The following is a 14,629-nucleotide window of genomic DNA, read 5'->3' as shown; positions in this document are numbered from 1 at the left end:
TGAGAAGCATTGCATTTGTAGAAAATGGTAATTTACTGCTTTAGTTTTAAAAAAACTGGGCCAGAATTAATAAGTTTACATAACTAGTGTTAGGTTTTATTTGAATATACCATGATTCTATTTAGTTTTTATTTTTATACAGTGGTTGCATAACTTTTTTTTTTTTTTTTTTTTTGGTTTTTCTCCAGTACCGGGAACCGAACTCACTACCTTGTGCTTGCCAGGCAGGCGCTTTTGCTGCTGAGCTAAATCCCCAGCCCTTATTACATCACTTTTAAGAACAAAATATATTATCAGCTTAAAGAACAATGCAGTGTACTGTGTGTTTGCATCTATATATTTCTTTTTCACTTAAGTAAAAAAAATAGTTTCATTTTGCAAAACAGGTTTTTTTTTATGTGGGGATATAAATGAAGGAAAATGGACTCTCCTGGGATCATTAAGGAAGAGTAGACCTATACGGAAAGAATGGGTGTGATTTCAAGAACACATTTCATATCACATGTACTTGAGAGAATGAAAGCAACACCAAAAATACTTTCAAAGAATTACTGTTGAAATCAGATCTTTATTAGATCTTTGAAATAAGAGAATGGTGAGACAAATGAAAGCTTCAAATAAAAATTTAAAGTGCCAAATTAGTTTATAAGTATTCAATATTTCTACTATTATATTAAATGAAAGCATTACTTTGAAACTAAAAGTTTCAGCCGTAATCTAATAAAATATTTTTATTACATGTTATTTTATGATATTTCAAAGGAAAGAGTATCTGTAGCCTAATCTATAATATTAAGTTATTTTGGAAATTTGGCTTCATATACAGACACGAGCATTTTCTTGATTCCTTTTAGAATGAGGTTGATGGTAGTGGTTTATTGTTCCTGTGATTGGCGTTAAAAGTCTTATTTCACAGCTTGCAGTGTGGTACTATTGGATAAAGCATGGCTGTGTTCCACAAACTAAATTCAAAAAATGTCAATCAAGGCCTCTCATAGGTTATTTAGAGAGTGAGTTTTCTTACTGATTTCACCAAATGTCACCTCATGCTGTCTTTGATTGGCACAGCCTGGCAGGGAGGATGGATGAATCTGTCACCGGCTGGTTAATTGTGTTGCTGGTCTCAGTCTGACATCAGGTCTTTGACTCTTAAATGGCTCAATACAAAACAAATTAGCAGATTGTAGTCATATTTCTCATTCTATAAGCTTCTTTGACTTTGTTGAGTGCAGTCCATAAATCATATTGACTGACACACAAGTAAATGATGAAAGCTGCTTTTGAGACATGAATCCAGAAAGCAGCACTGTGAAGGTGCCATGGAAGGATGCATATGGTTGACCCTTTGGGAATTTCTTAGGAGCCAAATGTCTCTTTACCACAATTGTTCTTAGAAGAAAAGCTTTTGGGTAATGCAAAAGGGATCTAATATGTCAGCAGATTCTCTTTTACAAGTTCCTTTGAAATATAAGAAGTTTGTCTAAGGGTTTTCTGTCTTTCCAAGTTGTTTTTCAGCAAAATGTTAGAGTAGGGTTAAAAAAAAAAAGTTATCTTTAAAAGTTTAGCAGGTGTTTTTACTTACTTATTGAACCTTGTATTGTTAAAGTGAAAAAAATGTTAAAAATTTTTATTAGTTGCAATTTTTGAGATGAGAGCAGGAGTAATTTCTAGGTACAGGGTCCTTAAAATGTATTGAATGTCCATTGTTTTCATATTTAGTTATTTTGGCTTTGTTATCATGTTAAAAACCAGAGGTTCTTTAATGGAAAGTGCTAATTTTTGAAGATAATTATATCAATACTTAGATTCTTTTTATTTTAGAAAATGATGTTAAGAACACCAATAATAGCAATAATAGTGTACAAAAGGGGTTGTTTGGTTATATCTAAATGTCCTAAGGGCTATAAACATCAGAAGTATTTTGGGGGTATACACCCAAGTTTAAACTAAAATGTACTAGTTGTTTCATTAGATCAAGATGACAACTCCAAAATGACATTTCCAATAGGCTCAAACCTATTACAAGTTAATTAAATAGCATGCCACTGATTTCTCCTTTTTCTGCCCCCTCATTCATATTGGTATTATTCTGCTCGAGGAATGGAGCTGCATGTCTTCTAAACTAATTCCTGTAGGGCTTGGGGGATCTTGAAGCATGCTGGGTTTTTCATTGTTACATTCTTTCTTGGCAGTTCATCAGTATCTGTCAAATTTATTGTTGGCATCAGCTTTTGTCTCTAAAGTTTTTGATTGAGAAATTGACATGCCATTTCAGATACTGAGTTTTCCACTGTGCATAGTATCTAAATACTAAAAGATTAATTCATTAAAGTTGTTTGTTTATAGTCTGATTTTTAATGTGTAATTTGAAGAATAAATGTTTGAACAAACGTTATGAAAATGTTTGTATTTTTATTACCTTTCACATCAACACTACATAAACATTTTTGTACTAGTATTTTGTAGTGCTGTGTTTGAAAGATACTGTTCATGATTTTGTAGCTTTATTGGCTTCTGTGATGAGTACAAAAAATATCAAATATCACTGGATAAATATTTGTTCATGGAAACATTGCAAACAAGACATTTTTTAAGAGTCATTATTTCTAAGCCATATTCATAGGTCTGCCTGGAAATTAGTTGCCACCAATCTTATAATTGTCAATTTAAAATAACCATCCTAGAAGCAGTATTTTTCTGGAAAATTTTTACCCAAAAGAGTCTTCATGTTGTTTTAAAGTTCTACTTGCAATGTAAAGCCTGTTTAAAGAAACAATTTATAGCCAGACACAGTGGTGCACATCTGTAATAGCTACTCAGAGGTCAATACAGAAGGATTCCAAGTTCGAGGCCAGCATGGACAACTTATGAAACCATGTTTCAAAATGAAAAGTAAAAATATTTCGGCTGTAGCTCAGTGGTAGACTGCTTGCCTACCACCTATAAACCCCTGGATTTAATCTCCAGTTCTGCAAAAAAAAAGAAAATGCAGCTGTGTAGGGTGGCACATGTCTGTAATCCAAGGTCCTTGGGAGGCTGAGGTAGGAGAATCCCAAGTTTTAGCCCAACCTAGGCATCTTAGCAATTTAGACTCGGTCTCAAAATTAAAAAGTAAACAGGGCTGAGGATATAACTCAGTGCACAGACCCTGGATTCAATGTCCAGGACTACAAATAAAAAATTTATACTAAAAGTGATGTAGTGTTGTAATAGAGCCTAAACATTTAAGAAATTGTTTCTAGGGGACCATTTCAATTAAGGATAACAGTGAAAGAAGGAAATTTCATGTAGAATTTTAGGTGCTTTTTTGTTTTGTTTTGTTTTTTTTCTGGTAGCAGAGATCAAACTCGACCTTGCGCTTGCCAGGCTGGTGCTATGCTGCTGAGCTACATCCCCAGCCTCTAGGTGCTTATTATAGTAGGAAATACTTTAAAAATTTGTTGTATATCATAGTGAAAGAAAAACCACAATATTTTGTAGTGTACATGACTATATATTTCTAAATTACCAGATAAGTTTAAAACTTAATTTCTAAAACTACAGATATATAGATGAAATTGAAGTCTTACTAGTATCAGGCCTATTTCTCCATCAGTAGTTGTAGCTATGCTACAAGCTAATAACTTGGAGTAGAAGTAAGGACTTATGACTCAAAGTATATTTTGAATTTCAGCTATAGTTTAAATAGTAATAATAATTTATTACACTATTAATTTCCTTTATTCTGGCTTGATTTGATATATGGAGAGCTTAAAGAGAATTATATGGATTAAATGGATTAAATTAATTAAATTTATCAGTATGACAGTGATTTATGTTGTAAATGTCATATTTTAATGTGCAAAAAAAATCTGAAATATCTCAACAGATCTGAAAGTAATAGTTTTTGAACTTGTATTTTTATTTTGCTCTTGGCAGTTAGATTTTTAATATATCCTGAGAAAAATTGGAGAACTAACACTATTAATTTTAATGTCTGTAATATAAAGGCATAGGCATTCAGAATACAAAAACAAAAGCCGAGTCATACTGTACCAACAAAAAGGTAAATAATTTTTTGCTGTATTTTATGTATCTGTGTTTGGTTATTTGTTTTTTTGTTTGTTTGGTTGTTTTAAACAGGGGAAAGTTGCTCAGACAGCTTGCATGTCGGCCTGCCAGCATCTGTCAACATCCTTAATGCAGATGCTACTCGACAGTGAGTTAAAACAAATAAGCATGGGAGCCGTTCAGCAATTTAACTTAGACGTCATACAGTGTGAATGTAAGTACCATATTGGGTAACTCTCTAGGACTCTGAGCATTTCTAAGAGTCTATATTTAAATTATATAGGAGAAAATTGTATATAGTAGGATAATTTGAAAAGGAGAGAAACCTGATAACTAAACTTTTGGCATCCCTAGTAGTAGATATAACTTCTTTACAGAAAGCAAAAAATAGCTTCATATTCAAAGTCTCTAAAGAGAGGCACTGAAGTGTTAATCCAGATTGAGATACTTAAAAAGATTGTTTTCCCTCTCTTTCTGTGGTCACTGTTCTCTTCTTGCTAGAACTCTGAATGTTTGTTATAAGTGAGTGAAATGATTCTAAGATTGTCATTCTTAATTTTTTTGTAAGTAGGTTTTTAGATTGTTGGTAGAAGAATAACCTTAAAACCCTGCCTACTACATGTAGCTTCTGAATTTTGTTCCCCTTTTCCAAAGATTCCTCAAGCCTTTGTATTTGCCATTATCTGTTACTTTATTTTGTTTAGGTAACAGGTTTGCATATTCCTTAATCTAATGTTGACACTAACTAATTAGCCTCAAAACAGGATGTGTCACTTGGTTATTTGTGTGTTATTGGCCTTGTAATATGTGGTTCTGCATGAGTTTTATCACTTCTTAAATTATAACACTGTAATACAGGACATGAGTGGCCATGAGCAATTTTCAAGCAGTGCTTTCTAATGAATGGTACCCCAATTAAATGAAGAAAATGTCTGTTGACTATTGAATTAGACACTTCCACTGGCAAATTGAAAATCAGTGGGACACAGAAAATTATAAAATGTTTGCATGAGGAAAAATTTGCAACAATATATTCTTTATGAAATACATTAATAAATACCAACAGCCTACAAAGCAAAAATGATGGTTTTTCCCCCAACAAATATCAAGTATTTGTGTATTATTGTATATGTGTTCTGCTAGGAAAAATATAATTTTCTTTTCCTAGAAAGTGTTTCTAATTTTCTATAATTAGAAAATCTTTATTTCTTAAAATAAAACTATCATGTACAAAGTATTTTCTATTTACAGAAGTATGTCAGAAAGCCTGCGTGCCTTTCTCTCTCCCTGTCTCTCTGTCTCTCTGTCTGTCTGTCTGTCTGTCTGTCTCTCTCCTTTCTTTTTTGAGACAGGGTCTCACTAAGTAGTTCAGGCTGGCTTTGAACTTACTAGGTAGTCCAGGCTTACCTCAAACTCATGGCAATCCTCCTGCCTCAGCCTCCTGAGAGCTGGGATTACAAGTGTGTGCCACCATGCCCAGCCCCACTTTCTTTTTACAAGTTTCTCATCTCAAATTGTTATTTTCATTTTGAAAATAATGTGGAAACTGATTCTTCCCTCCCTTCCTGTACCCTTTTCTCCCTTTACCTCTTATCTCCTTCTCTCCCCTTTCCTTTTCCTTCTCCTCTCCTCCCTTTATTTTATACTAAGTATTCATTCTAGCACTGATCTACACCTTAGCTGAAACAGATTTCTTAAAATTTTTAAAATGTTGTCTTATGTGGTCATTCCAGCCTGACATTCCATATATATTTTTTTTCTTTTTTTTTTTTCAAACTGCTCTGCAGTTCAGGCTGGCCTTGAGCTCACTTTGTAGCCCAGGCTGGTCTCAAACTCGCAACGATCCTCCTGCCTTGGCCTTCCAAGTGCTGGGATTACACGTGTGCACCACCATACCTGGCTTTACATAAATATTTTAAACAAACATCGTTGGAGGCATTTTGTATTATTACATCTTTATTGTGGCTTCAAAATACTAAGGTGTTTGGACTTTTTCCTGGTATTTGGTTATGTTTTCTTACTTAGACTTACTGTCCAGTGATGGAAATTGCTGTTTGGTTAGGCAACTTAAGTGTTTAATCTCTTTTGTCATTTACCTGTCCACAAAGGAGTACCCTTGTTAATACTGAGAGAAAGTCCCACATACCCCAGAATCTTTGCCTCATGTTTATTTCACTATTTCTAATGTTAAATATTTTCTTTTCCAAAAAATCCCGTTATTTCAAACAAGTGTAGTGTAAATATTGAAGAGACTTCCACGAAGAGACTCCCATACTCTTTCTGGGAGCACCCTCGTAACTTGTGACTTTCAGTGACTAATATTTAGCTTTCTCTAATGAATATATTGAGAATTTAAAATAAGTTTTCATTCTATTTTAAGTAATTTTGTATTTTTTTAATATCTGGAAGACAGTTTTAAAATACAAAGTGTATTTTCGGTAGTAGTGTATTTACTTTTAGTAGTATATTTACTTTTTCCATTCTGGGGCAGGGACAGAAGAAAGGGTATAGGAAGAGAAATTTGGCAGGGTAGAAGGAAGTCTAGAATGCATGGTAAATTTGTGATAAGAAGAGGTCTGGATACCATGGGAGTTAACTAAGATACAGAGGAGAAGATAGATAGTTCAAATGAAAAATCCTAGAAGTTGAAAGATTATTGTTTCACCCCTACCTGCTAAACACACAAACACACTCCTCCCTCCATGAACACAAACATGCACGTGCACATACCCTTCCAGCCTGAGTCCTCCCTAAAGTGACTGTCATGCAGTTGTCTAGTGGTTCCTTCAACAACCAATTAGGTTATTAACAACTCTTCACAGAATGTATTTCGTTATGATACATTTCGCTATCTGTAGGTTACATTGAGCTGAAACCATTTTCTCTGTAAAATTCTGTCAACAGACCTAGTTCTGCATTAGAGCTAGAGTTACCACTAGTCTTTTTTTTTTGGTATTGGGAATTGAACTCAGGACGGTGGGCTTGCCAGGCAGGCACTTGTGCCACTGAGCTATATCCCTGGTCCACCACTAGTCTGTTGTGTCTTTTTTTTTTTTTTTGCAAATTTTAGGAAAGGTGTCTTCACCAAAAAGAAAAAGCCTTCTAAAGCTATCTCCTTCATGTAATTAGAGAAAGTTTACCCTTTTCCCACCTGGTCTCAACCCTTGCTGAGGCACCTGACTTATCAGGTGAAATATAAACTGGATTTCCGCGTTTCCTCCCTCCTCTTCTCATCTTGGCACTTGTGTGTATAAAGCAGCCTTACAGCTGTATGTGGCATTATTTTTCAGGGCCATACACAAAAAAGATCCAGTTATATAAAACTGCTCTTGTATCCCCTCTGAATCTTCTAAAGGGAAGAAGATTCCTGTTACTACTCCTGTTACTGTTCTCATGTGATATTTTAGATTGGTGGCTTTTTGAACAAACTCATTTGATTATTTTCTGTTTAATTTCAATGTCTGATACCAGGTGTAAGGGAGCCCATATAATATGTAGTTGGGCTATCAAATACATTGATCCATACTCTGTACTTTATTATCAAAGCCCAAGCTGTTACAACTTCTTTGATGGCTGGAGCTTATGCTCAAAACATCAAGTCTATAGTGTTCTAAATTCTTTATCTTTCCTATTTTTTGTGATTGCTGTTTTCCTAATCCTATATTTATATGATCGACTTTTATTTTGGGATTTTAAGATTATCACTAATATGTTCTGTTTTTAAGATTTTTCCCTAAATTAGCCTATTGGGACCTTTTTAGATCACAAGTTTGTATCATCAATAGATTTGTAGTTGTAGTTTATATATATTTAACAAGTCTACTGGCAGAATGTTGAACAAAATCTGTTTTAATATCCTGAGATGCAATATATTTTAGTCATCTTCAAAACATGGGCTGCAGATTATCTGCAATAATATCACCTAGGAATTTGTTAAAAATGCAGATTTTTTTTTTAGGTCTTTACCTTTTGAATTAAAAACTCTGGGGGAAGACTCGGCAGTTTCTTTGAATAGCCCTTTCAGGCCATTCAGATGCATGATAGAATTTGAGAACCATTGCATTGCATGGACCTCTACATGGTACTGACTTAGATCTACTATTCAGAATATTGTAAGTGTTTCTTAATCAGAATTTCTTAAGCAGTTAATAGTTCTGTAGTTGAATCTAATTCATGGTTTAGTTTTTACTCAAAGATACGAGCATCCTTGTCAGATGCCTTGATAGCATACAGAGCTAATAACAGTCATTGAATTCTCTTCATTTGTCAGTGAAATACTCATTCAAAGAAGAACTGACACTACTCTAATTCTTTATAAACCCTGCAACTCTTAGCAACTATTATGTAATAGTCTATGATTGGTTCTTGAGCTTAACGTAAAATCCTCCCAGTTCGTGGGATACTGGCAAGAGATCGAAAATCCAAGCAAGATTAGATAGCAGGATCAGGATCTTAGATTGGAGACCATGAACCACTAAAGATCCTGGAAAAATCAGGAAAGACACTTAAAGAATTTAAGCAATAGGAGATGAGTTCAGTATCAGGTAAGAGATGTAAGTATCAAGAATGGCCTTTTAGGGCTGGGGATTTAGCTCAGCGGCAAAAGCGCTTGCCTGGCAAGCGCAAGGTCGTGAGTTCGGTTCCTGGTACCGGAGAAAAACCTAAAAAAAAAAAAAAAAAAAAATGGCCTTTTATTCAGAGTTAGATTTTTGTTTGTTTGTTTGTTTTGAGACAAGATCTCACTATGTAGTTCAGGCTGGCCTCAAACTCATGGCGATCCTTCTGCCTCTGCCTCCCTAGTGCTGGGATTACAGGCATGTACCACCACTCCTGGCTTTTCTATTTTGTTTAATCAGAAAGCAAAATGTTTATTTTTCTATCATTGTTAACTTGTGAAAACATTTATACATGTGTCTTAGACCTTAAATTGTCAACTCATAGATGAAATGGGGGAGGTGGGAAGTTAGAAAGAATTCATTTGCCTTAATTTTAGTTTTTATTTTTCTAATGATGAAGTAGCAGTGGTACATCTACATGTTTACTTATTTTTTTCAAATAGCATGTTGGTGCTTTTCTCCCAGGTATTCTTTGTGACAAGCGACGCACATACTTGGGAGGTAAATTGGCTTGAGCTAAAAGTTTAGTCTGTAATTATGAAACAGAGTTTTTTATATATTAAGTTAATTGACTTATAGGCAGATTCATTTATTCAGATGTTTAAAGGTTACATTATATACACAGAGAAATCCAAGGTGAATTAGACTTAAGAAATTTCATAGGTTAGTTGGAGAGGAGACAACAAACCCAGGGCTTCACTCACCCTAGGAAGTGTTGTTCTACCACTGAGCTATATCCGTAGCCCACAAATTCTTAGGTACACATTATATATAAAGAGGGAGCAACTCGTTCTACATCCTGTGAGATTGAAAAGCTTGAAAAAAATTGTAAAAAAATTTGAGCTGGCTCTTAAAAGATGAATAAATTTCATCAGACACAGGGAAGGGCATTCTGAGAAAATGGTATAGGTAGAAACACTGATGAGAATATATATGCCTAGGGAATCATCAAGCAATCTTGTATGGCTAGACTACCAGGTGTCTGATTAAAGTATTAAAAGATATGGCTAACAAGTTAGACTTTTGAATGCTTGGACTGTATTATAAGCAATAAATATCTACTGAGACTTTTAAATCAAGAACGTGACTTAATGCTCTTAATATGTATCATAGAAATGTAATTTCAGTGTCATATGGAAATTAGACTGGAACAAGGGAGAGACTGAGAAAGCAGGAGGACTAAGAGGCTGGAGCTGGGTGTGGTGGCACATCCCCATAATCCCAGCACTTTGGGAGGCTGAGTCAGGAGGATCACAAATTGTCAAAGTAAAAAAGTAAAAAAAGGGGGACTAGGGTTGTTGCTCAGTATCAAGGCCCTGGGTTCACTTGTCCCTACCACTAATAAAAAAAGACTCAAACTATAAAGAGGGCTTGACCTTGGAAAGTAGAAATAATGGAGAGAGGAGAGTAGATTCCAGGTCTGTGAGAAGAGGGGATATATAGGATTAGTGAATTGAGTTAGAGGTATGGTTTGATGATAACCATGATTAGCATCAGAGAATCACACAGTGAGAGAGACCTAGAGAGTGAGTCCTGTGGTTAGGAGGTAGGCAAAGGAGGAGGGGAAAACGGAAGGGGAAAGAAGGAGGAGAAGAGATTTAACCGTCCAGGATGGGTAAATTAAATTCAACAAAGACTTGAAGTTGCAGGCAACATGCAGAGTGCTATGCTTGTAGTGAAAGATCTATAGATATTTATTTCTTGAATAAATGAACGAATTAATAAATCACAAAGTCCATAATCCATGTGTCTCTTCTAGAATTTTCCCTTTGTTTTCACAAAACGAAGGCTAACTAGCTAATATTGCAGTACTTTAACTCAAGATTATTTAATTCTTTAATGTAAATTTAACCAGTCATTATTTCTGTTAGAAAAAATATTCACATATTTGATAACTATACATAGGTACCCCTTTAACCTTAGTCTGTGCTGAGCTAAACAGTAATGATTTCTTTAATGATTCCCTGTGGGATTATTTTCACTCCCTATTCTCATTTGTTTTTTGGATTTGTTTCCAGTTCTTTATTTCTTTTTTAACCTTACTGGGTCAAACTTGATAAAATGTCTCAGTTTAGAAATGTCACTTTGTATGAATTTATATGAATTTAAAAAGTGCTTTTAAATTAATGTAAACATATGTTACCAAGTTAAGACCCTGGTTCCAGTCCTGATTCAGCCACTAATATGCAAAGTTGCCTTGAGCAAACCACCAAATTTTCCCATAAGATATGGAATTTGGAGGGGGTTTTTTGTTTTGTACTGAGTTTTGAACCCAGTGATTTCACACATCCTGAACCCTTTTTACTTTTTTGTTTTGCAACAGGGTCTCGTTAACTTGCTAAATTGCCCAAGTTGAGCTAGAATTTGTGAGCCTTCTCCCTTAGCATCCCAGAGTTCTGGGATTACAGGTGTGGTACCATGCCTGGCTTGGAATTTGGAGTTTTCAAGATACATTCTAGTTTTAAGATTCAGAGGTAGTAAAATGGTAAGGCAATGAAGAGTTTAGGGCTTAGGTCATATATTAATTAATTCCTTCTTATTTATTATTATGTGCTTGGTGTTTTGAAGGTGCAGTGGTAAAATAGAAAAAGTCTTTTTACCCTCTTGGAGTTTAAACCCAGTGAGGGGACAGTCATTAAATAACCTAAGTTTTGAAAATTTTTAAATTCTATGAAAGCAAATAATATTTGGAGAAGGGATACAAAGCAGACCTAATTTAGATACATTTTATAGATTCAAAATACAACATGTAGTACATGCATGAATGTAGTCTGTAATTTTTGTTAACTTGACCAAAACTATACTAATTTCACTACATGTTTGGAGAAAGTTCAAACATGGAAGATAACTAGGAATGCATATTGAGAATTACAGAGACCCCCGCAAAGCTGCATGAGATCCATGGTCCTAACATAATACAGATTTTTTTTTTTTTTTTTGCACTGGGAATTGAACTCAGGACCTTGTGCTTTCTAGGCAGACACTGTGCTGCTGAGCTATATGGGCACCAGTATAGATCTTTCATAGACTGAAGGTAAATTTCTTGGTTGGAGGTGTGTTTGCTCAATTTGCCATAAGGCTGATGTTATAAATCTGTGTACATACTTTGTTTTGTATTTACTGAATGCCTGCTATATGTAACCAGATAGAAGAAAAAATAATGTGTCCTCTTAACAGGTTATCACAAAGATGTCTAAGAATCCTTCACATCACAAACAAAGTACAAAACATCTCCAAAGCATCACGCACATTCCATACTTGAAATATCAAATAGGTCCTGATAGAATGGATTCTTTCATGCATTCTACACAAATAAGCTAATGGGGTATCATCTCATAAGAGTTCAACATCTCCAATTTAAGCTGTGGAAAAGGCTTATGCTTCCAAAACAACTATTAAGGAAAGATCATGAGGGTGATGTGAAAATATTTTACTGTGATATTTAAAGTAAGCTGTATGCTGTTGTTACACTGTTCGGATTCCTGGATTTCTTCCTGTCTTTAATACCACTTAAGCTATTGGAGAATACATTGACAGTTTTAATTCCAAGAAGAGAATACTAGATACTACTTTATATAAAAATGTAATGATGAATGTCCTAAAATAAAAGCTTGCGTCCCACTGGTGCTGTCCTGAGTTGAGAATTTTGACTCTTGACTCCCCTCAGTTTTCCTCTGCCACCACTAAAACCACTAGATGGTGCTCTTATTCATCACTTTTAATAGTACATCTGATTCACACAAGGTACTTTGCCTAGCCAGAATTTCTGTTCCAACTAAGTGGACCCTTGACTTACAAACTCAGTTTGTTCCTCAGGGCTGGTTGTAATTCAAGTCAAGTTGTCAATTGACGGCTCAGGCTCCTCTACACACCCTTGAAAGTCTCTCTCCTTTATGCAGCAGATCTGTGTCCTTAGAGGGATATTGGCCCAGGATTTCTCAATTAACCCATACAGGAAAGGATGTTGTAATGTTCCTTTTAGAACTCTGTAAGGATTAAATCTGTATCTGAGACCATCTGGAACCACAAACAGCCAGAATTTGGGTCATAACTCAAGACTTTGGTTATAAGTTAAAATTAAAAAGTATGATCATAATCTAAGTTGTTTGTATGTCAGGCTGGTCGTAACTTGAAGGTCCACTATAGCTACTTTAAATCTTCAGACCTAGGAAGAACTGAAGTATAAGAAATATCACTATCTAAGCTATTAGTATTCATAATCAGTCATTTACTTAGGTACACACCCTATTTTATATGTACCTGCCTTTTTCTTTCCTTTTTTTTTTTTGGTTTTTCTCCGGTACCAGGAACCAAACTCACGACCTTGTGCTTGCCAGGCAGGCGCTTTGCCACTGAGCTAAATCCCCAGCCCCTCCTTTTTCATTTATAAGCAACGTCCTGAGATTTTCGGCCTAGCCCCCTTATCCCTGCTTTTAATCTGTTGTATAGCTTTTGGTCGGTACCCACTTAGGATTTCAAGAGCACTCTTTCCCTTGCCTTACCCCTGACAAGTCTGCCTATTCTGTGCATATGTTTTCTCTATGTATATTATAAGCAATCCACATTTTGTACTTTATAATAAAGAAAACTTTCTGCCTAAGACAGATTTTTCAAGGACTTTTCCCCCTGCATTTAATTTTAGGTTTTATATTTTGGTGTTAGAATAAATACTTAGAGCCTGACTTCTTAGCAATTTCCCCCCCCTTCCCCCATACCAAACCAAGTATATCTTGTGTAGATCATGAGGGCAGGAAAGACATGTTTTCATACTTCAGAAAGTATGAAAACTTTTGTTGGTAGTATTATCATCTGTACAAACTATTTCTAGTTTTGCCTACAGATATCCTTTTTGTTATCTTAAAACATCATAGATTACCAATTTGGAAAATACTTTTTTGTTGTACTCACAGCTTACACAGAATGCATTACTTTTTGCTCTTCATTTTATCTGCATTGACTCAGGCTGATCTTTTTACCAGTTAGGCTTATATAGTAGAGTTTTACCTTATTATTATCATAGATATTCCCATTAAGATCAGATACCTCCCTTTCTAATATTTTTCTAGTGTATTTTAAAAGTTGGAATCACTTACTGTTACTGCCATACTATAGCAGAAAATAAAAAGAAATGAATTTATGAAGTTATTTTGTTTTTTAAAATAAAATGTTCAAAAAATAAAAGAAAATAAAATGTTCAAATTGGAAGCAAGATTTAGAAAACAAAGATTTAGAATAGCCATCTTTGTATTTTTTAAAGCCTAGAAAGTATTTTTAAAAAATTTTTTCAGAAGTCTAGGATCAATGTGTATTCTTTTAAAAACACCCTTAAAGACATGGCTTTATTACAAAAAATACCATAATGAGGTTATTGGCTTTAATTAAATGGTAGCCCAAGGGAGGAGCATAAGGAAACCCCAAAATATGACAAATAATACACAAAATGAGAACCTGGATGACCCAAGAAGGAATTTGAAGAACAACTCAAGGAATTTTAAAAGTGGTCATCAATTCTTTAAAAGCTTTAAATCTACCTCAGGAATTACTGGGGCCATTAGACAATATAAGTAAAAATTAATTATTTATGTGGGAGATTTTAGGATCCTCAATCTGTATGTCCTGTTTACTAAAATAAGTTATTGTGATGATCAAAGCAGATAGTATATGAAGAGTATTTTATAAATTATAAAATGCTATATAAATTTATATATTATAATTTGGACACTAAATTCTTGGGTTTAATGCCAAGCCAATGAAGTTTATAACACCTTAAACAGAGATTCAGGGAGAAGAGGGAAAAAGTGATAGATTTTTTGCCTGCCTTCTTTTTTCTGTCTCTGTCTCTGTCTGCCTTCATCTCTCAATCTGTGTCTGTTTTCCAGTCATTCTTCATGTTAGTAATAATACAGGTCTTAAAACACAAAAAGTTACCAACACATCTGTTGAATTTTTAAAATCCTCAGGGG

At 34.6% G+C, this 14,629-nt stretch overlaps 1 protein-coding gene across 1 annotated transcript in view; it reads left to right on the top strand.

The window, feature by feature from the left end:
• Exoc6 (exocyst complex component 6) overlaps positions 1 to 14,629 on the top strand; it is a gene marked incomplete at its 5' end in the record, with an annotated part of 170,744 nt that overhangs the window by 112,668 nt on the left and 43,447 nt on the right. Inside the window, 1 exon segment of the mRNA XM_013514880.1 lies at positions 4,123 to 4,264. Coding sequence (XP_013370334.1) covers positions 4,123 to 4,264 — 142 coding nt within the window.

This window comes from Chinchilla lanigera, unplaced genomic scaffold (genome assembly GCF_000276665.1).
Source record: "Chinchilla lanigera isolate Chin_1 unplaced genomic scaffold, ChiLan1.0 scaffold00024, whole genome shotgun sequence".
In the NCBI taxonomy this organism is placed as follows: domain Eukaryota; kingdom Metazoa; phylum Chordata; class Mammalia; order Rodentia; family Chinchillidae; genus Chinchilla; species Chinchilla lanigera.
This window is presented reverse-complemented; position numbering and strand designations above follow the sequence as displayed.